The sequence below is a fragment of the Orbilia oligospora genome, assembly GCF_000225545.1.
Source record: "Orbilia oligospora ATCC 24927 unplaced genomic scaffold scaffold00007, whole genome shotgun sequence".
In the NCBI taxonomy this organism is placed as follows: Eukaryota; Fungi; Ascomycota; class Orbiliomycetes; order Orbiliales; family Orbiliaceae; genus Orbilia; species Orbilia oligospora.
Window position 1 is genome coordinate 1,218,448 of NW_011645564.1, and position 21,100 is coordinate 1,239,547.

At 43.7% G+C, this 21,100-nt stretch overlaps 4 protein-coding genes across 4 annotated transcripts; 2 read left to right on the forward strand and 2 right to left on the reverse strand.

Moving 5' to 3' along the window:
• Window positions 1-206: 206 nt before the first annotated feature.
• AOL_s00007g338 (uncharacterized protein) lies at window positions 207-1,200 on the forward strand (the record flags this gene model as incomplete). Its single annotated transcript, XM_011120239.1, has 4 exons — window positions 207-284; window positions 343-507; window positions 568-627; window positions 703-1,200. 4 exons carry the CDS (start codon window positions 207-209, stop codon window positions 1,198-1,200), a joined length of 801 nt encoding a protein of 266 aa, XP_011118541.1.
• Window positions 1,201-7,372: 6,172 nt separating this feature from the next.
• On the reverse strand, window positions 7,373-9,479 carry AOL_s00007g339 (uncharacterized protein; the record flags this gene model as incomplete). Its single annotated transcript, XM_011120240.1, has 3 exons — window positions 7,373-7,800; window positions 7,866-8,434; window positions 8,488-9,479. 3 exons carry the CDS (start codon window positions 9,477-9,479, stop codon window positions 7,373-7,375), a joined length of 1,989 nt encoding a protein of 662 aa, XP_011118542.1.
• Window positions 9,480-10,818: 1,339 nt separating this feature from the next.
• AOL_s00007g340 (uncharacterized protein) lies at window positions 10,819-11,337 on the reverse strand (the record flags this gene model as incomplete). The annotated part of the gene is made up of 3 exons (XM_011120241.1): window positions 10,819-11,038; window positions 11,119-11,213; window positions 11,299-11,337. 3 exons carry the CDS (start codon window positions 11,335-11,337, stop codon window positions 10,819-10,821), a joined length of 354 nt encoding a protein of 117 aa, XP_011118543.1.
• A 4,169-nt stretch (window positions 11,338-15,506) lies between these two features.
• Window positions 15,507-16,884, forward strand: AOL_s00007g341 (uncharacterized protein; the record flags this gene model as incomplete). The annotated part of the gene is made up of 4 exons (XM_011120242.1): window positions 15,507-15,630; window positions 15,697-15,758; window positions 15,842-16,203; window positions 16,281-16,884. The coding sequence occupies 4 exons, from the start codon at window positions 15,507-15,509 to the stop codon at window positions 16,882-16,884; spliced, it is 1,152 nt and encodes a 383-aa protein (XP_011118544.1).
• Window positions 16,885-21,100: the final 4,216 nt, after the last annotated feature.

Consider the following 21,100-nt stretch of genomic DNA (forward strand, 5'->3'; position numbering starts at 1 on the left):
AAAGTTTCCCTCGAAACCAGTTGCACTATTTAAGGAACCTCCTCTCACATACAATCCTCCCTTCCCTCTACTTCTTTCTTTTTCAAACACTCTATCCATACCTTGAAGTTCCTGAGTTACCCTCTCAGCCTCGAAGATTCTCCCCAACCACTTCTCCCACTTGACTCCTCCTCTGACTGTGCACATTCACGACCCCACCTGCAACAATGCGTACTACTCAGGTCTTCCAACTCGGCTTTGCCGTTCTCACTTTCTTCCTCGTTGGCCTTCTCCATGGTGTAACCGTAAGTATTCCCCCAAGCAACTTTTTGGTCTCTTAGAGGTACTAACGGCCGGTCTCAGTACGCTGCTGTCCTGCCAGCCAACAAAGTTGTTGCTGGGAAGAAAGAATTTGTCGACTACCTGACCCATTGGTCGGGTGAAATCATGCCTTTGGTTCCTCTCAGAGTCGAAGGTGAATACTATCCTGGTGGCCCGCTCTACGACTTGCAAGGCAATGGTCTTGACGTAAGTTCTCCAACCCAGTAAATCTCATCCACCAACCCCGTGTTGACAGAATCCCTATAGGCCATTGAATCGCAGCTGCTTGAAGACCCGCGTTTTAACCTAACGGCCTTTGGAAACTCCGTAAGTACTTCCAGCACTTTTCCAAACTACGTCATCAACAAATTTCCACTAACAATCACTGCTTCTCTCCCACAGACTCTTGACTTCACTGGTGAACCATCTGATGGTGAACTGCAGAAACGTGATCGTCAGGTCTACTTGTGTGAACGCAAGCCACGTGATTTCGACGGTATCGTTCCTGAGGATGTCAAGCCTGTCATCGACAAACTCCTAAGACCCCCATGGCAAAAAGCATTCTGCTATGCAGACGCCAATTCTTGCACCTTCTTAGGTTGTCATGGAGAATCTGGGATCTTCCTGTGCAATCATCGCAACACCAACCTCCGTACTCTTTGTGGATCTGCTTGTGGTCGCTTCTCCCTAAATGTGTATAATCGCATGATGAAGGATAAACGGCAACACTCCCTCAAGTTGCCTGCCCACGGTGAGCCTATCTGTAGAGGTTGGAACCTCAACAGTTACAGATACATTGGCTGGTCCTGGCTAGAGAGTGATATGTCCTGGGAAGTTGATCTCATTCCCTATCGTGGCAAACCTTGCCCTTTGAACGTTAACGCTCCTCTTCCTGGCTAAGGAGGTGTTTTCTTTGATCTTCTTTTGCCTGTTCTCCCTCTTTCGTGTACATAGACCTCTTTTTTTTTCTTTTTGCCTAAGGAGCTTAGCTTTTCTTGCTCCCAGAACAGGCCTTTCTAGCGTTTCTTTTCTGTCAATTCTTGATAACGACCACTAATGCCTGTCATGATAATGACTGAATGAACTTTTTTCTTCCCTGAGAGCCAAAGATTGTTTCACCTTCCTGCCTCCCTCTTGCAAAGAAGACGCGTGACGTCACTCATTTAACATTCTCTGAGTATCCAACGTCATTTCTTGTAGGTCTACCATTGCATCCTTCCACCTCTTCCTCTGCTCCCTTCAACCCCTCGTTCAACTCCTTATTTGCTCCCTTCCCCTATAAAGAAGGCAATACCAAAAACGAACATGATTCCCGTAGGTTCATTATACTAGTATCTCCCTGTCGAATCATCTGTTTCAGCGTACAGTATTTCATCAACTCGTCGATGATCTCCAAAGTAAACTCGGTTCAAACCGGTTCCATCAATTTGGAATCCCACCATCTGCGAACCATTTTATAAGGCTGTAAGTGTAGCATATCGATATAAGATGCTTCGAGGATTCATCTGCCACCTGATGCAATTGAAAAGCGGAGAGATATATATATAGGTGTGTATCGGTTTCATAATGTGACCGGAGCAACGGGTCCCACAACTCGCACCTGCTACACCTTGGAGCATTGATGGTACTGAAAATAACGCTTGTTCTTTCTCGGGTCTACTAGCGTCCGAAATTGTATTTTCCATCGTTTCGCCCAGATGGGTAACCAGCTGCTCCGAGCTGGAGAATCACCGATGTGGTGGATATGTTAACCGCTTAGCCATGAGTCCCACAGAAGTATCTAAACCATTTGATTTAGAAGGGTCTCGTTTGTAGTCTGATCATCACCATCATCACCAAAAAAATGATCTTCGAGCAAGCAAATGTCTTCAATGGATCCCATATGCCAGCCCTAGGGTTCTTAGGAAACAACTAAGGCCGTTTCAATGCTGAAAATGGAGTATTCCAAAGTCGAGATCGAGGAATGGTGTATAACAGGTTCGATGAAGGCGGTTCTATTTTCATCCGGCGTTGGGTTTTCAAGATATATATTTTCATTGAGCGTATAAAGACTTGTGTCTGAAGGACATATCTCGTCGAAAGTTCGAGGGAAGAATATTTTTCTTGTTTGCTGCCATGACTTGTTGACCTGTTTGGTGGTTTCATGCAATTGCATTGCATATTCGCAGCGTATGCCCAACATAGAAGTTTCGTTGGGACGGGTCCATTCGACCCGAAGGAAGAATAGAGGAGGCCAACTGGACTCTGCCGGCCGGCCGGCTTTACTTTATATATAAACTTTCATGTGAAATTAGCATCAAGAATTTGCGTAGACTAGATGATATTGTGGTGCCATCCGTTGTCTTCTGCTTTTTTTGACGACTTGAAAGTTCTCCGGCGGCGTAGAACCTTGAGCTCTTTTTTCTTTTATCTCTCTTTTCTAGAATTCTCAGTAACCTCGTGGAAATTAACATTGTGATATCAGGGAAAACCCGCTATGGAAGTGGTTTGATAGGGTTCACATACCGCTTTTACGACCACGGTTGGGTACCGTGAGATTATTGAGCTAGTATTGTCGAATCCATAGGGAAAATACGAGGATATTGCATTCTGTCTGTCTACCACCGCCCCTGCATAGTCTAAATTTCCCTCGGAGGCTCGTCAAACTTGATGTTTCCTGTATTTGGTAGAAGATTGTGGCCCCCTTCTATACGTCTAGACATTGAGTGACCTAAATCCTTGTATAAGAATATTGCGTCAAAAAGCTCATAAAGGATACTTACTAGCTTGGGCGGATCTGGGCAAACGAGAAAGTTGAGGGGAAAGGGACTCGACATGATACACCCATGCTACATGCGCATGTCGATATCATGGTGAGAGCCAAGTCATATTTTTGCTCATTCAGCTTGTAGGTTCGTAATTCAAAGTAAAAGTCGACCCAGCATCATAGTAGAATATTGCCTGATCCTCATCTGTGAAGTCCAACTGGATAAGTCTGTGGTATTTCCAATCAGTTTCCACAAAGACTAATCGAAGGCTTTAGATTAACTAGAATAGTGAGAGCGTGAACATACCTCAAGAACTGCCGCGGTTCAGCAATTGCAGTATGTGAGAACATACAGTCAATTTATAACCATATAATAAACTTAATGGGTATCTCAAGACTCTCAAAATATATAGAATCGTCGAATTTATGATTGCAAGCCGTGAAAAACGCTATAAAGCGGGATAAGTCGAATGCGAGTAGATCAATGAATGTGAATCATGCCTTGTGATGGCGGCAGGACAAGCCAGATAAGTGGCACGATTCATATCTAAATTTTGTTGTCATTGGGGAGCCTCTTTCCTGTGTGTTCATGAATCCCAAGCTTGTTCTCTAATTGCATAGTCTCCAGGCTTAGATCGTTGCAAGTTGGATCCATTTTCAGAATCCATCCGAGCGTATTCTCAAAGTACTACTTCCAATGTTGTCGTCTATCGATTGCGGTTGCTTTTTGTTGGTATATATAATCGCATAGATTATGCCGAAGAAATCAAGTTGGTTTTTGATTTTTATACTTTTGCCATAAAGTTATTGTTTAGTTTTCTTCTCCTGTCTCTTGAAATATACTTATTGGTTTCCAGTGTCATCAGATTTTCGAAAAAAGCCTTTGCAGAGAGCATCTTGACTGTATGAGAATGTAATTGGATCCCTCACTCCATGGGGGGTTTCTAGAAAGGTTGTGTATAATCGTAGCTGACTGGAACACATCCAGTAAAAAATTTATGTTTCCCTAGATGCCTCTGCGTTATGCCCCAGAGCACTTGCCTTGGAACAGGATTGTCCAAATCCTTGGAACAGCGCATAGAGTTGTCATTTGGTTTGTCCGAACTTGTTGCGTATCCGAGCGCGCGAGGTCATTGGTGTATTTTCAAGTATATCTGTCTAGAGACCGGTGGCTTGTATGGGTTCAAGGGCCGGAGGATGCGCTCTTTTTCTGTAATTCTTTTGGTGGCTTATCATCGTACGCCCGTTATCTTCTCCAAAACTTCATGCTTCCGGGACGACTCCGCCGGCATGTATAACACTCCGGAGCCCCCGAAGATGACTTGCACCTGGCGCGTTATAGGTGGGGATGTTATAACCTGATATGCCACGACTAATTTCTTTCGATTAGCCCATGAACTTATGGTTCCCGTGTCAGACTGTGGAACATACCGGAAACAAGGTTGTGCGACTATGCCAAAGGTTGAAAATCTTTTCGGTCATGACTCTTAGGCATTCGAAATGTAATGCATCCGAATATATATACCCCTATCGGAAAATGAGCCATGCTCAGAGAGTTCACTGTTTGTCAAGTGTATATCATGACGAGTGTTTATGAAGTTGCAGGGGCTAGACGACGTGTCAATGGGGTCGGTCGATATTCGCCGATATGAGAATCTAGAGATCCGAATGTTTCGAGAAGAAGCTGTGAGTCGAGGTGTTTTAGGTCTTCCTGTGAGACCGGCTCCTACAGACCATATATATATTAGTGCTGATAAAATTGTATATGATTTTGGGGTAGTCTTGTAGCCAGAAGCTTACTTACCGGTCAAAGCTTTTCCGAATTGTTCTCCTCAGATCCATAGAACTGGTACATCATTATTCAGTTCAAAGCTTTTTTCCCCTTTAGTCTTTCGATGTATTCGATAGTCAACGTTGCAAAATAGGGGCCAATGCAATCTTGGACGAAAACAAAGAGAATGATGTGCCATGGATTCAACAGTCGTCAAAGTTCCCGCCGTAGGTCGATGACTTGAAAAAATCATAGAAGAGCCGTCAGATAAGGTTTCTGAAGAGAATTTGCTGTTATGAAGCATTGATAAGGAGCTGGCGGTTTCCACACTTAATTATAAGCGTATATGCTTTTGCGCATTCTTTTATCATGGTATCAGCGCCATGATACCACGCGCTGATTACGTTCCACCCTTCGTTGAAAAAAAGACCGTAAAAACCATCTGACGAGATCATCCAGTTAAATTTCAGCCCGATGACTTAACGTCGTAATAACGCAAAACTCCTTTGCACTGTCTGAATACGAGACTACGTCGTAATATCAATTCAATATCAAGTCATGTGTGGTTTCGGTGCACAAACATTAGCTGTAGGGGATCGAAATCTGTTAGCACATATGTACTGAGTTCGACACTTATGGCAACTTACATCCACCTCTTTCCTTTTAGGGTTGTAATATAAATTACCGTAGAAATATCTTTTTCAAGTCCTACCATAAGTAGAAGCATAATGTCCCACCACAGAATACCCTGTCAGTAATTTTTGATAACATGGGAGTTCAGGAACCCCATTTTTGAGCTGCCAAATTATATACATAAGATCATGGAGATGAGTCGCCGTTTTTCGTCAGTCGTTAGGAACCAAGTCTGCCTACCAGAGGGTGGGTTCTATATATATTCGTAGATACTAGCATAACCCTGCGACCCTAACGCATGTATTAGAATGGATTATGATGTGGTGGTTTGGTTATTGGTACTTACTTACTAGTCTCGAAGCCAGAGTGAGTTTGGACACGGTCGTGTTAACCTCCCATGATGGTGGTATAAAACAACTAAAGGCCTTCAGCCTGGTCTCCACATTGACTTATGATTTCAAGAATCTCGATAGCAATGAAAGTTTCTCGCTCTTCCATTACCATTAACCCTTCAGTCTAGCCGCCGTGGCCAGGAATTAGGTGTTAACATGTTTTCCGATCTCATTTGGATGTTAACACCTTAAAGGCTCGAAAAGGTTCGAAAGGTTCTCGATATTGGGGTAGCAGTATACGTATTCGGCATAAGAAGGGACCAAAAATTTTCAAGTGTTTTTATATATATAGTGACCGGCAGTGAATAGAAAGAGAAAGGAAGTCAAGAAATGATTCGGGGGGGTGGGACCTCTTTAAATAGGCAGATAACTTTCCACGATTAGTTGGACTCACGATCTGCGTGCTGGCGCTTGCACGAGGTATCCAGGCAGTTCAGGACACTATAATTACATTCCGGAACCCTCTGAAAGCGTGCCCCGGATCATACTGGAAGTTTTTATAATGGGAACATTGAGCTCTCCTAGATCACAAAGAGTAGTATCTAGCGCACGCATTAGTATATTTCATCACTAACAACCAATCAAGTACTAACGCTCTTCGGATTTTAAGACAAGAGGGTATATATAAGGAGTAATTTGAACAGCATTACCAAAAGCAGGAAATCTTTTGAGCATACATGTACATACATAGCTTCAAGACTAGTACACACACATAACTATAGAATAGAACACACTAGCCAATCCAGAAGTTTCCCGAATTCTCTAGGCAGACTTCACTTAAAATCCGTATGTTTTAAAATTTACCACTTGTACATCCAATTAGAAATTCCAGAACCACCCACAATCAAAATCTCCTCCTCAACAAAACCAGCCTCACACGTTAAGTATCCTAAAATCGAAGCGGATGATACATCATGAGAACGAACCACAGCCTAGTTGTGAGAATTCGAACGAAACAAGGCACCATCACGGAAAAAAAATCCAACACCCAGCCCGCGTTGCATGTCGTCAGGTTAAAGCGAATCAAGGACACAACCTAATGTTGGCCCAACATAGCTGACCAGGGCACCGGCTATCTCGGAATCCCAAACCCTTAAGCAAAAGTAGACAACCTATTGGTTGTTTAAGTTATCAATCTTACCACCGATTTGATCAGTACTGTGGTGCGTGTCTAACTAAATTTAGTAACGTTAATACGTTACAACCCCCACTCTATACATATCACCCTACACTACCTTTAGATGGGGGCGTGCGCTCCAGCCAGCCAAAGATTTACCGACATTGGGATTTATCTAGACGTCGATTTAAAAAAGCTTACTTCTAGTGTTAATTCTGAACCTTAGGTAAAATGAATGTATATATAGTATTCTAAAATCTAGCATCTCAAAAACACAACAAACAATGAATGCTAAGTCCACTAACAAGCTAATGAATCCTCCCAGTTTCCCCCCACCATAACCCATTAAATCTTCTCTACAGAAGTCTATGCTCCAACGATTTGTCTATCACCCTCTATGCGTTTGAACACCTCTAAAAATCCCTAAAATATCTATCGCTCCAACTCGCCGCATCCCCTTCAAAGCTGAAGCCTCCAAAATGAACATCGTCCTCCCTCTTCCCTGCATCCCTGCCCCACCAGCTACTCCTAGTAATAACAGGGCTGAAGCTCGCCTCTGTAAATTCAGTGGCAAAGTTCTCGGCCATGGCGGGGTCGGTAATCAGTGGTGAGATTGGCGGTTCTAATTCCCGACGCTCCAATTTCTTCCAATCGATCTTGCGGAAGAATCTGTGCTTTTGGATAGTGGCGAGGTCCTGCGGCATTTTGTAGCCTAGGCGTTTTGTTGGCTCTTTGCGTAGAAGCCGTGTCAAAAGGTCCTTGGCGTCAGGCGACAGATAAAAAGGAAGTTTGAGCTTAGTTTTATTAATCTTATTAAGAATTTGTGTATTATTTTGTCCGGCTATGGAAAACAACTAGCATCAGCATCATGGGTTTGGAGAGAAAGAGCTATTAGATAAAACTTACGGAATGGAGGACTCCCCGTGAGCAAATCAAACAACAAAGCCCCAAGACTCCACCAATCGACCTCGAACCCGTATGTCTTGCCCTCCAATACTTCGGGTGCCATATATTCTGGAGTACCGCTAAGGCTCTTGCACCTTGCACCATCTTCAGCAACCTTGCTCAGCCCAAAGTCCGTCAGAAGTAGGTGGCCTTGGGAATCGAGGAGACAATTCTCGGGCTTCAAATCGCGGTATACTACGCCCACATTACGGTGTAGGTGATCGAGAGCGAGAATTATTTCTGCAGTATAGAATGCTGCTGTATCCTCGGGGAAAATCCGTTCGGCAGCGAGATAGTTGAAAAGTTCGCCGCCTTGGGCATATTCGAGAATTAAGTAAAGCTTTTGATGGTCTTGGAAGGCATAAAATAACTTCACAACGAATGGATGACGAACAGATTCAAGAATTGTTCGTTCGTTCTTGGTCTGTTCAATCATCCGCTTGTGAACTTTGATTGAGGCCTTCTTAAGCTGCTTCTGCGCATAGAGGCGCCCGGTCGCCCGGTGTCGAACAAGTATGACAGTACCGAACCTTCAAACACGTTAGCACAATCGTAGTTTAGATCAAAAATAGTGTATACTTACGTTCCCTTCCCAAGCATCGTGAGTGGTTCAAAATCTTCAGCACACATCTTGCGTCTATCGGGTACAGGGGAGGTTTGGCCGATCGCGATCCCGTTAGTTGAGCCCTCTTCAACATCGCTATGTTGTCCACTACTAGTTGGCGATTTCTTTGATTTTGCATACGACGATACAAAGTCATGTTCCAGCGGGATTTCATAGGAATCATCTGGTTGCCCATCCGAAGAGTTCGAACTGCAGTTATGAAGAGAAAGCTGATTGGCCAACTGCTCCGCTCCGAACTTAGTGTTAAGCGTAAGCTGTGGAATCTGGGCGGCCATGCTAGCCTCTCTCAATGACGTTGATAGAGAAGACACGTTTGACCGAACGGGAGCCGGTGAAACCCCGCGCTTCATAAAGATAGGAGAAGTATGAGGGCTGTTTTCCTTCTTAAGGTCTAAGGAAGGCACCTTGTCGGTAGCTTTTAAAGTCTCAACCCTACGAGGTGCCAGGGCTGGCGACTCCTCCGTAATTTTAAGAGGCATAGGAGGCGCTGGCGACCGAGAAGCGTTTTGTTTACTCTTCTTCTTCCGATCTTTCCTCTTGCGGCTCTTGGACCTTGATTTCCTATCTCCATCATCCACAGCAAGAGAGTCAGCGTTGGTAGGTTTGGCAGCTCTAGACCTATCCTCCTTCTCGGTTTCGACAGCCGATCCATTGACGATGGTTCCTGCCTCTTGATCGACGAAAAGGAGTGCTCGTTGACCTTGAAGGACGACACTCGAGCGTCGCCTATGCGCTGGAGGTTGTGTTTGGGTAGATTTAAAGACGCTCGCTGTGCTGCTTGTGACAGTGATGGATCTTTGAGTTTCCTTCTGAATTGTAGTTGTCATGGTAGTTGTCGAAGAAACACTTGCGAATCCAGGGGAAATCCAACTGTCATCATTAACTGAAACTCGGTGCTGGGAAGAACTCCCATGTTGAAAATCCGGGTCTACGGCGTCGAATTGGAACATTTTGGCAACCAAAAACCCCTCGGTATGGATTAGAAAACACTCGGTCCCGCCGATGTCGATGTCAATGCTGTCGGGTCTAGACCCCGATCTAGGGAGAACCGCCGAGAAGGCGGGGGAACCACGGTACCCTCAAAGCCGCAGCTTCCTCCGTATATATTCAAATATTAAAATAGAGGTCTAAGACCCCTTCTTTGCAGTACTCAACCCCAGTAATACTTGTACACAGGAGGCGCCGTTGATCAAGGTGCAAGGCGCCGTACCTTGGTAATTGCAAAGAATAGGAGGAAGCCGCCTCCGGTGAAGAGGGACGAAGCAAAGACTGGAACGGAGACCGAGGAAGAAATGTTGACGCCCATAAAGTGCAGATTCGTCATATAGAGATGTACTGGGTACTTGCGAAGGCTGTTGTATGCGGTGAATAGGTCGCTAGGTCGCTGAGAACTGCGGTGATGATGATGGTTTGTGGGGGATGAGAAGTGAAGAATGTTGGACAGGAAAAGTCAACTTAAAGAATGCCCGCCCACACAAATTATTTTTTTTTCAATTCTTATTTTTCTTCCAGGCTATTTTTACTCCACTTCTGGCTTCTCGAGCAAACAAAAAGGCATTAACAAAACGGCATCCGACAAACCACAAACCGAGTGAATCGGAACAAGGAAGCGGCGAACCTGGCAGGACGACCAGCTGGCTCCACCGCAACCTCGCATGCTACATCCTGCAACTGGCTGCTGGTCGATGCCTTTCATGCGGGAATACGGGACATCTGGCACCTGCCCTGGTGGTCGTATATCCCTCAGAGTCAGGTTGTGGAGAAGCTATTACCTACAAAACGGCTAGACATGGCCGAATCTCTAGCGATGGCTGGGACCAAACATCCTTCCGGAATTAAAATTTATAAGAGTTACAACATCGATTCGATTCTCTGACAAAACTCACAAGGTAGGACCGTGGCCCTGCGATTGTCCACCATTGGCTGCGTCGGTTCACCTGATCCAAATCACTAGTTTGTCCAAAAATGGGCGGTTACCCGATCCAGCACACGAACCGAATTCACAAGGATGCAGCGAAACTCGGGTTCAGGTTGGAGTTGGTTGATTCGATTCGAGTTATCGATAGTAGTTCTTTTTTAAAAAAATAAAAAATAAAAAAAAGTTCAGATGAAACTGTAAAGAAAGTTGGTTATGACTTTCCCTAGAAGAGGACTTGGTAAAGACATATTAGCTTATTTATTTAACCTAGCTGAGGGACCAGTCTGCCAATATCTAACCTGGACTTGTAAAGCTTTCCCTTGCTGGCTTTGAATATATTCGTTGATTCAAACGGAGCAGGCAGCGAACTGCTACAAGAGCAAAGCCTCCCGAAAATGATGTTCATGCTCACCAGCAATATGGCGCCACAAGCCCAGATATCCATCCGCAAGCGTGGAAGTGAATTCACAGGGTTTGACTGGACATTTGAAACCATCAAATGAAGCAGGCCAAGGACGAATAGCACGGCTTCTAATGGACTCCATTGAGTGGGTTGCCTTGTGCTCGTCTAGTTCTGCCTTAGTTGTGTAGCTGTTAAATCGGAGCCGTCAGCTTTCAGCCCTATCCAGCCACAAATTAAATTGAACCAGATCATGAAGAGCCTTGAATACATCTTGATTCGACTTTCAGGGGTTCCCATTGCATCTCGGACGCAGATTTCGCAATGTCCGAATAAACCAATAGATCTATCACCCATTAAAACATCCTATAAAACATTAAATTTACCGTTGTCAGTACTGATACATACAACTCAGGTGGACTTTTCACGGGTATGTAATGACAGTACTTACGGTAACGTCAACCTGGTGAACATCTGTAATTTTCGACATACTGACGATTGGTCAAATTTCGAGGAAGATACTGGAAAGGGTCTCAAAATAGCTGGTTGGCAGTTTTATCAATGCAATCCGTGAAGAGAGAGAGATGGTAGTTGTTCTCAACTCTCTGTCACCTTGTTGGTGTCAGGTGTAGTTCCAACACAGAATTCCATACATCTCAGAGATGGCTAGTACTATAATACTATAGCCAGTGTATACGTGTATGTAATAGAATCCAGCGATTTTTCAACCACAAAGGATCTTAGATATTTCCAATCAGATAGACTCCATAGGGATAATCAAAAATATATATATTCTGAGGGTGATATCGGAAGGTTTTTAATGTATATTTTGGAATTTATTATCATACTTTCGTTAGTTTAGTCTCGGGACGATCCGGTCCCGTTTGATCGAAATTTAACCTCCTTGACTTAGGTATCGTAAGCTCCTCTAAGCACCTTTTGGGGTTTTCGAATATATATCTTGTTGGGCGACGATAGTTATAGACTAAAATATTGTAAAATCCCAAACATCAGTCCGATCAATAGATCCTCATATTCTAGGACTGGCAATAGTTCATTATAGCAAGAGTTCTGCCAATTCATAAACACAATATTGGATATTTCCCCTTCGTGGAAGAAGGTCATAGCTGTATACGTAAAAGCGAATTTCATCCAAAATCCAGAGATATCACAGACTTGATCTATATAATTTAATAATTTAGGATTGTGATGCGACGACCGCTTGGCCGTGCGAAAATGCATGCCCTCAAATATTACTTCGTCCTACGGGACGCCCATGGACCGGTTTAATACGAGTGCCACCCTCGAAAGAGCTTTTTGAAAAGGATGTACACTATGAAATTCAATCTACATCTTCTAAAAGTTTCAAGGTATGTCTTCAATATCATAATTATCTCTATCTAGATCTATAGATATCTTGACGAAGATATATAGCTTTCTTTAGATTTATAGATAGCAATATTATATAAATGGGGTAGTATGTTCATGTTCGAGGCAAGAAAAAAGTCACTAGAATCGATCACTTCTACTTCTGGGTGTGATTATGCCTCCGCTGAACCACCAGTAAATACCTAACCTTGATCAATCGAACCGCCCTGTTAATTATTCGATAAAGTGCATATCTATATGTATCGGTTGCTACTCTGTATACATGTAAAGATAACAGTATTCGCCCACGACATCATGCATACCCAGGTTATATATGAAATCGTTCTTTTGCAATTGTGAGAATAATTTGCTATCGAACCACACATCTCAGATATCAATCGATCATGACTATGATCCGCATCTGTGCTAAATTGCATTATTTATATATCTTGAAAATTACAGAATAAATGTCCCCTAAAGCATTTCGCAGAAAATTGATACATAAATCAAGCCTGCTATAGAAAGGAGGGCAGTCATGTAGTCTGCCTTATTATCGCTGTATCTTCAGATACATTCCATTCAGTCTGCCCGTTCGAACGGTCGGTTTTATATCCGCCAGCTATTTGACAGTATTTCAATTCAAGTTGGGGTTAACAAAATTTAAAAATATTATTGTTCGGTCCCAAATGTCTTTTAAGAACGCTAATGGCGGCAGCGATTGGATATATAATGAGACTGGCGAGTTTTCCACAGAGAGCCATTCGTATAGCCGTCTGGCACAATGGCTCCTGAATTGGTTTCTCACTTAGCGAACAGCTGAGCCGTCTGGCGAGCTGGTCAATGATGACCGCAGTCATCCATCTGAGGCCCCGAGTCTTTGATGATAAGTCATTCTTTTAGGTCTGACATGACACGCTAAGCTTCTCTTCATAATTCCAGATGTTTAGGGTCTAGCCACAATATATACCCGAAGTGGGTCGGCCGGCCGCTTCGACTGATTACGATTGATCACCTAAGGATCCGAGTGCTTGTTAACCTTATAAACCATGTTCTCAGCGGGCCCCAATGCGCAATTATGCGATAATTAGGGCAAGTATACCCATTTTGGCCTTTCGGCTTCTTCGGCTTATCAAACGTGGGGGTAAATATAGATATCGATCGACGGTCCAGGCCAGGCCAGTGATAATATTTGTCTATGGCGTTCAAAGTTTAGACATCAAAGTTCCAACGTATACTTGACTACTCGTCTATATAAATTTATTGTATATAACCAATTCCTGAAGAAAGTTTTGTAGATATCGGGCTTGGGTAATGATATATAGGATTGATGTATTTAATATATTATAATATAATTGAGCGCTTCAGCCCTAAAGAAGTCGTTTGGATTAAACCCGAGTTCAACCCAAGCTTAAGAATTCCGAACAGAATATAAATATTTTAATGTCTTGTTTAATTGCGCTGTGACGCGGCTTGGATCGGGGGACAATTCCCCATTAGAAATGCCTCGCAAATTTATACATTTAGCTATCGACTTGTTAATATTGGCCGCCATGCACGGCCATGTGGTTGGCCCTGCTGGGTATCTATAAGCCGGCTGTGTCGTTTTTGTTAGATCTGACGTCCGGCTTTACAATGCAATGAGATGGTCATTGCATAGATTGTCTCGTTGTCGCCTTTTCGAGACTCGACCAGTACTTGTTACTAGCTGTGATAATCGGCCTCGGAACTCGACAGCTTGCGAGGGACCAATTTCCAGGATACCTTCCAGTCATGAATATTCCCTCGAGCAATTACCTTACATCGCAAGCGTCGGCACTCATCAAGGCATTAATATTAATGCCTCCTCACCTGAGCTTAGCTTCGTGAATTTGAAGGCCCTGAGCTCAGGTCTCTTTCTGTCTCATGACACAGATTGCAACACTTTTCTCATTCGCCGGCCCTTCGTGGTATAACGGAAGATATTTAGTTGAAAGGGTTGTTATTACATCCAAATTTCTTGAGAAGTATGCTTCCAAATGCAAGCACGGACGCAATGGGGGGCCTGTCGATCGCAGTCGACGTTGGGAATAGGCATGTCAACGGAGTTCGCCCGTTCTAGGTGCGGTGAAGCTTAAGTCGCCAAAAGAACGACAAGGTTCCGACGGTAATGTTTGACATTGTGGACCAAAGCTGGAATTGTATTGGAAGATACTTACAAAATGGTAGTGCTTGCGGGAGGGTGCCCGGGAGGAAGGGAGGGTATATTGATATACATAGAGATCTGGTGTGCATATATCATCTCATCAGTATTAATGCACTTATAATTATGACCAACGGTTTTTGGGTCGCGATACTAAGTTACGAGAAGTATTGGGGTTCTGGTATACTTTTAAGCCTGAGATATACACATATACTTGAAAGTACTAGACCCCTGATATACTTGAAGTCCCAGGGGAAAAATTCGCAGACTTGAAATGTACAAGTACTAACATGCGAACGAGTAGAGCAAGATCCCTAGTAGTTGCAATTTTCAGAGACCGTTAAGAATAAAAATCCTGGACTGTGGAGGAGTACATCGAACTTAAGGAGAATTCGTACTCCTTTCAAATGGATCGGCTCGACAAGGAGTGTGCATATGATAATAGTATTGTTCTGAGCGTAATACTGTATACCTTCTATTATCCCTTGTAAACTCCAATTCTTCGATCGAGGAACGCCCGTTTATCCTCCCTTCGATTCATGGGTACATCAATTCGCCATGGTACCACGGCACCGAAATAAGTAGAATCTGTATTATTATAGTATATCCTCGGGGACCCCGCGACCCATTAAGAATGATCAAATGACTGGAAGTTTCTGATGAATAATTTTAAACCGCAAAAGCTAAGGTTCGGGTCTATATCCCCAAAGCGTATTCGCCGTTCGATGGATAACATGACATCAAGCTAATATATATGCCTCTGGCGAGCATTTGCAACATAAATATAACCCATAGTGTGAGATAGGCTTCTTATTCTGGAATATGTTCGGATTGCCCGTGATTTTTGTCCAACTCCAGCTGAGTTTGGTCTAGACGTCTGTGGACTAAGAATCCTTAGTCGCAATCGATTCACGGGCTCAAAGAGTAGTGTATATCGTCGAAGTCTATATAACAGAGGTTATCTTCTAGCTTATGTTTGATCTCACCATCCTCACAGCAGATATTCGAGACCTTCTAGTTTAACATCAATATTACCGCTTCGCTATAATTTCTACTCTTTAGAGTCATCTGATCTCTATATATCATAATTTACATTACAAGTTCTATAAACCATGCGTTGGATACTATCTTCACTATATGCTATCGGGTGGTGTGCTTTCGGGGTGTCGAGTATCGCCATCCCGAACATCAATGCACTCGCCGAAGGCATCAACATTGAAAAGAGACAGTTGACAAGTAAGTTCGTTCAGAATCACGAAGCAGGATACCTGAAAAACCACAGGCCAATCTAACCAGTATTAGGTGTTCCCGAAAACTCGTACCCAGTGAAAAGCGCTTTCGTCGGAACTGCTGGTAATTGGGCGGTATGTTTCACTTCCAATATATAGCACTGCCATAACTATATTCGTTACATAACCATAAACCTAACATTTATAATAAATAACAGAAATTCTTCTTCTCCACTGACAATGGAAAGCTATACATGGGAACCTGGACAAACACAGCGCCGTCGCTTGCATATGGCTACGAGGAACTTCTTCCCGCGGGTAGCGTTAAGGCTAATACTCCGATTGCTTCCACTATGTGGGATTTGAATGTTTCCGTTGGCTCTGGCCTCGGCTGGACTAATGCAGACAAACGAGCTCGTGTCTATTATCTTGACTCAAATGATATTATCCAAGAGCTTATCTATGGTGGTGGCACTGCTGGTTGGAGTGCTGGTACCATCGGCGCCTTGAATATTGCCACCTCTGGAACAAATGGCATGAGCGCTATATCCTTCAAACTCAACAGTGCCGAAAGCGTCAGGTTCGTAGTATATCTCAAATTCATTTCGAGGAAAACGTTTTCTTGTCCTAATCATTTTGTAAATTTTACATAAACAGTGTTTACTATGCCGAGTCATCTGGAGCCGTCAAAGAAACCACCTGGACTGCGTCCGGAACCCCCCAGTGGACCACAGTAACAGTCGCCTCCAGTGCATCCGCTGCATACGCCTTATCCCCAATCACCTTCGTCAACACGAACACCTGGTCCGCAGCCGCGCCCTCCATCCGTGGATTCTACGGTAGAGCTAATACCATCCGTGACGTCGCCTGGGATACCACCTGGTCTACTGGCAACGTCGCACAATCATTCATCGACTCCACCGGCTCCACCAACGGGGGCTACTCATTCTCCGCTTCAGCATGGAAAGTCGACGCCGGCACTCCAATCGTTCACCTATTCTGGTGCGGTGATGGTGCTGCAGCTGGTACCCTTGGAACTGTTTATCGGGCACCGTATAATATCACAGCTAAGACTTTGGGGGCGTTGACTGCTATTAGTTTCACACAGGCACCTCATAGTTTTATTGTTACTGGTGCTGGTACAAATGTGGTGACTCCTCCTAATGGGAACCATTTGTTTGCTTGGGGGAACAGTACCGGTACGCCGGCTTTTTGGCATTATAGACTTAATGGGGATTCGGCTCAGTTGGCTCTTCATTGAGTTAAGATCCTGAGGCCTGGCGACAGCATGCTAGAATTCACACATCCATGAGTTCACTAGAATACATCCGAGTACTTTATATCACAGTGTTAGATAATATCACTTAACTGTACAACAATCGCATTGACCGCCTCTTAATTTAATCTCAAACGAAACACTCCCAACGTTGCGACTGTGTTGTATACGTTGCATTCCACACCACCAGTGAGCTTAAAAAAAGGAAAACTTTGTGTTCGACAGGCCTTTGACTTCAACTATAAGTTAAGCGACCGACTAAACTTCTTGGAACCTCGCCCTAATAGCAAATGGAAAAATTGGAATCGTGATCAGGCCATTATATGTTCCCGTGTGCACAGATAAAAAAATTTTCATTTCATTTCGCCAATTTGAACGTTGGGTAGACTCTCGTATTCAGTTAGTATACTGTTGGGTTTTGACATGCATGTTGGCTCTCACTTCTTTTCTTCCGCTTTACTTGATAATTTAAATTTCAAAATTCATCTCTCCGTTTCTCCGAGCCATAACGATTTTCGTTAAACGACATTACGTTGGGCGTTCTACAACATGTTGGCGTCTGCATCCGTTGGCGGTGGATAAGTACTAGTTGAGTTCGAAAAGTTTGGTAACAGGTAAAAAGCCAACGTATGCGTGCGTGTATATGCATATATGGCGCCGGGTGTGTCGGGATCCAATGTCGAATTTCGGTACACTTTTTTGAAGCCACTGTCCAAGATAGTATCGGTTATGAGAGTTAGGTTTTAATCCTCGGTTATGACGAAATTGGGAAGTCAAATTTTATATTTCGGGGTACCGCGCGTGGTATCTTGGATGCCGTGGGCGCGTGGCAGTATATTACCTTTAGGATAGAGGGATCCAAGAATAATCACTTACCTCTGAATCTTAGATGTTGCGATTGGTCTAGTAATTACGTTCGCGTTAAGCGCATGGTTTATGTTGAAAATCAAACTGGTTTCGATTGGAAGGTCGAAGTTGTCCCAATTAGAAGATCCGAATCTAGATATACATCTAGGGATGTAACTTCTGATGACCATGGTACTAGCGCCGAAACCAATCACTCGAGATCTTGGGGGAGACCAATAACTCGGACAAAGGATTAATTTAATGCCGATTGGAGATATCCGATTTGAATCAATGAATTTGTGAATCAGACAAATTCGTGGAATGCTGACAAGAAACTCAAAATCACATGAAAATCGACCAATTTTATAAATTTACACACCCACATTACTAGACTAAACCAAGGAAACTCGTCAAAGATATGAAGATGTCACTAGATTGCGAGGATTCAAAATCCGAAACGGATCTTTATGACATTCCTCTCGACAGGCCTTAAACCAATTGCAAAGGTCCTAAATACAAATGCCTCTTATGATCCATCTCAGCCCAAAATCTTATAAGCGAGAAGCAGTTCAAGTATTACGCTAGACATGATCAAAGGTACTCATGGCTCGATTCTTTCTACGTAGTACATCTGCACATTCAGAGCATACGCCACTTTAATGGCGCTTCACATCACCTTCAGCGTTATCGGCAAGCGGCAAAAGATCAGCCAATCTATTGCCGAAGAATCCGGACAATTCGCTGTCGAAGTATTGCTATTTCCGATTTTTTGCGGAATCAGCACGATCGTGAGTTGTCGTAATCAGTGTCGAGGTGGCTGATATCAGCCAGAGGCAAGTTGAAAGCGGGGAAGCAGTGTGGAGACCGTTATCAAGTTGACCGGAAGGAATACCTTATAATATCATTCTAGAGTTTAAGTTGTCGATAGCGATGCTGGTTGTGTAGGGATTGTCGTGATATCGATATGTGAAACCTTGTAAAATCAGGATTTACTATAGCTACATAGCAAGTATACTAGGGTACTTGTAAATCGCTACGTCCATTGAATTTTACTATATTAATACTACAACCATTCTAAGAGTATTGATATATTGTAGAAATGAGATTCCCGATACGATGGTATTCTCAGCCCATTGACGGAGAGTTTGAAAATGTTCGATACCTTAAATGATATCATATCATGCTTTTTTGACCTTTGTAATTTCGGCCCTCTCCTTTATGTTTCTCCATCACGACCCAACGTTCCGAGACCCCAACAAGTCTCAGGGGACCGGCAACATTTATCATCCCGAGTCTAATCTCAACGGCCTCGCTCGGATGTTCTAGCCAACGTTCGCGTTCATGATTATCGTCGCTGGGACAATTATTTCAATATAGCGCTCATGAACGTCTGAGCTGAGGAACTCTCCAGACTTGAGCGTAACGTGCACTCCATATGTTAGCACACAATTATAAGGCTCAGGAACACACAAAAAACTTTCAGCAAGGCGAACCCACACCGGACCCACTCAGTTTTCTTCTCCTCCACCCCCTGCTGGGGGGAGATCAATCGGGTGGAGCGACCGAATAGGAAATTCCATGGAACAAGTTCGAAAATCCCACATCGGTGGCTGCCCGCATTGCTTTGGCCGTTCCCCAGTTCTTAATCTTAAGATTGCGTTGAACAAGGGCATGGTTCTTCCAAAGTACCGGGCCGGGATCATAAGTAAAGGAAATTAAGGCTGATCGAAAAAAATTCTCTCCTAAATTTCGGATTGAGTTGACCGACTTGTGGTGTTTTCGCCCTATGGATTCGTGAAGAATGGTCATTGAAGGTGCGGAAAATATTTCCTGCAGTCGCCGAGTCATACATGTACACGTGTACGGCGGCAGCGCTGGTAATGATTAATCATTATTAACTGTGGAGTGTCTACGGGGGCTTATGAGTATGGGATAGAGAGCTCTGGAGATGTGATAACCTATTATTCCGGTCGTGTGCAATGCAATGAGTTCAATGCACAGTACTAGTTCGATCACACTGTATGTTGAAGTTAATTACATACGTGTGCATGCGTGTGATCATTCAATATTGCCCGATCAAGATCACGATCACATAGCCAAAATGTTGGGACCTGGGGTCGAAGGCTAAGAGGGAACAGAAAATATCTTAACAGAGAGACTTAAGAGAGGGAAGAAGAAGTCTGAGCGTTTTAAGCACGCAGCTTCCAAACGTTCTTACCAATTCCTCGGGTACAGCATGCAGAAAACGGGTTCCTGATCTCCGCCGAACGGGGGCTAATTCTCCTTGAAACGAAACAGGCCGGGGCCAAGCTCTTCGTTTCGTCCAGGAGGCCAGGAGGTTCAACTTTCCCTCGACATGCCAGATCTCGTATAATTTTCGAGGTTTGCTCTGCCACGGGAAGAAAAAAGTAACATCATAATAATGATTAAGTATACATCTACGAAAATTTGCAATGCAAGCAAAGCATGGCAGCGCAAATCTCGAACTTCTGTGGCTGTGGTTTCTCCTTTAACTCGCCTAACCTTAGAATGTCGACGTGCACGACTCAAAACCGTTAAATCTGGCGAGGGAAAGCAAAAACCTTGGGCCGAATAGGTCTAGCCACGCCTCCTAGTGCTTCTAGCCCGCCCTTTACGTACGATGGCCTCCATACGGACGGCCTGTATCCGGTCCCTGCCTAGATTCCCCTTCTCTCTCTGTGTTCTTTTTTTTTTTTTTTTTTTTTTCACATTTGTTGCATTGTCGCCTTGCAACATTAGCATCGATTAAGGGTACTACGGCCACGGGCGGCTCGAAAGTTTTTTGATTGAACATATGCATGTAATATTATATATCCCAACATCGTAATCGGTACCTGATTTTGGATTATCATTAACAAAAGTGTTAAGGGTTGGGAGTAAGCCGCAAGGTAGGTGGTATTAGACTTCGTCATACGTCAATCTTATTTGCAATGGAGAGAGGTACATGTACACGTACTTTATAATGTGATATAGACGAGACAACTGTCTCAAAGCTAGAGACTTCGTTGAATCGGTCGATTGAATTCTGTAGGTCAATGCTTTCGAACGCGGCTCGAGGGAAGGGTTATCCCCTGATACTTAGATTCCAGGCTACGAAAACTTTCCCACTGGCATATTGTGGCTTCGATTGTGTATCGATAGATCACATCGAAGGAGAAAGATGCTAGACCACTAGTATACCACGGAGTGCATGTAGCTGCGGCACACCTGCAGTCGACTACTCCTTCCTCGGACTCCTCCTCGGAATACGGAAACATGCTACCTTGAATTTGTCTCTCTCTGTCACCAAACCCAACCGAAAAATATATGTTCTCTGCAGAAAATAGTAACAATC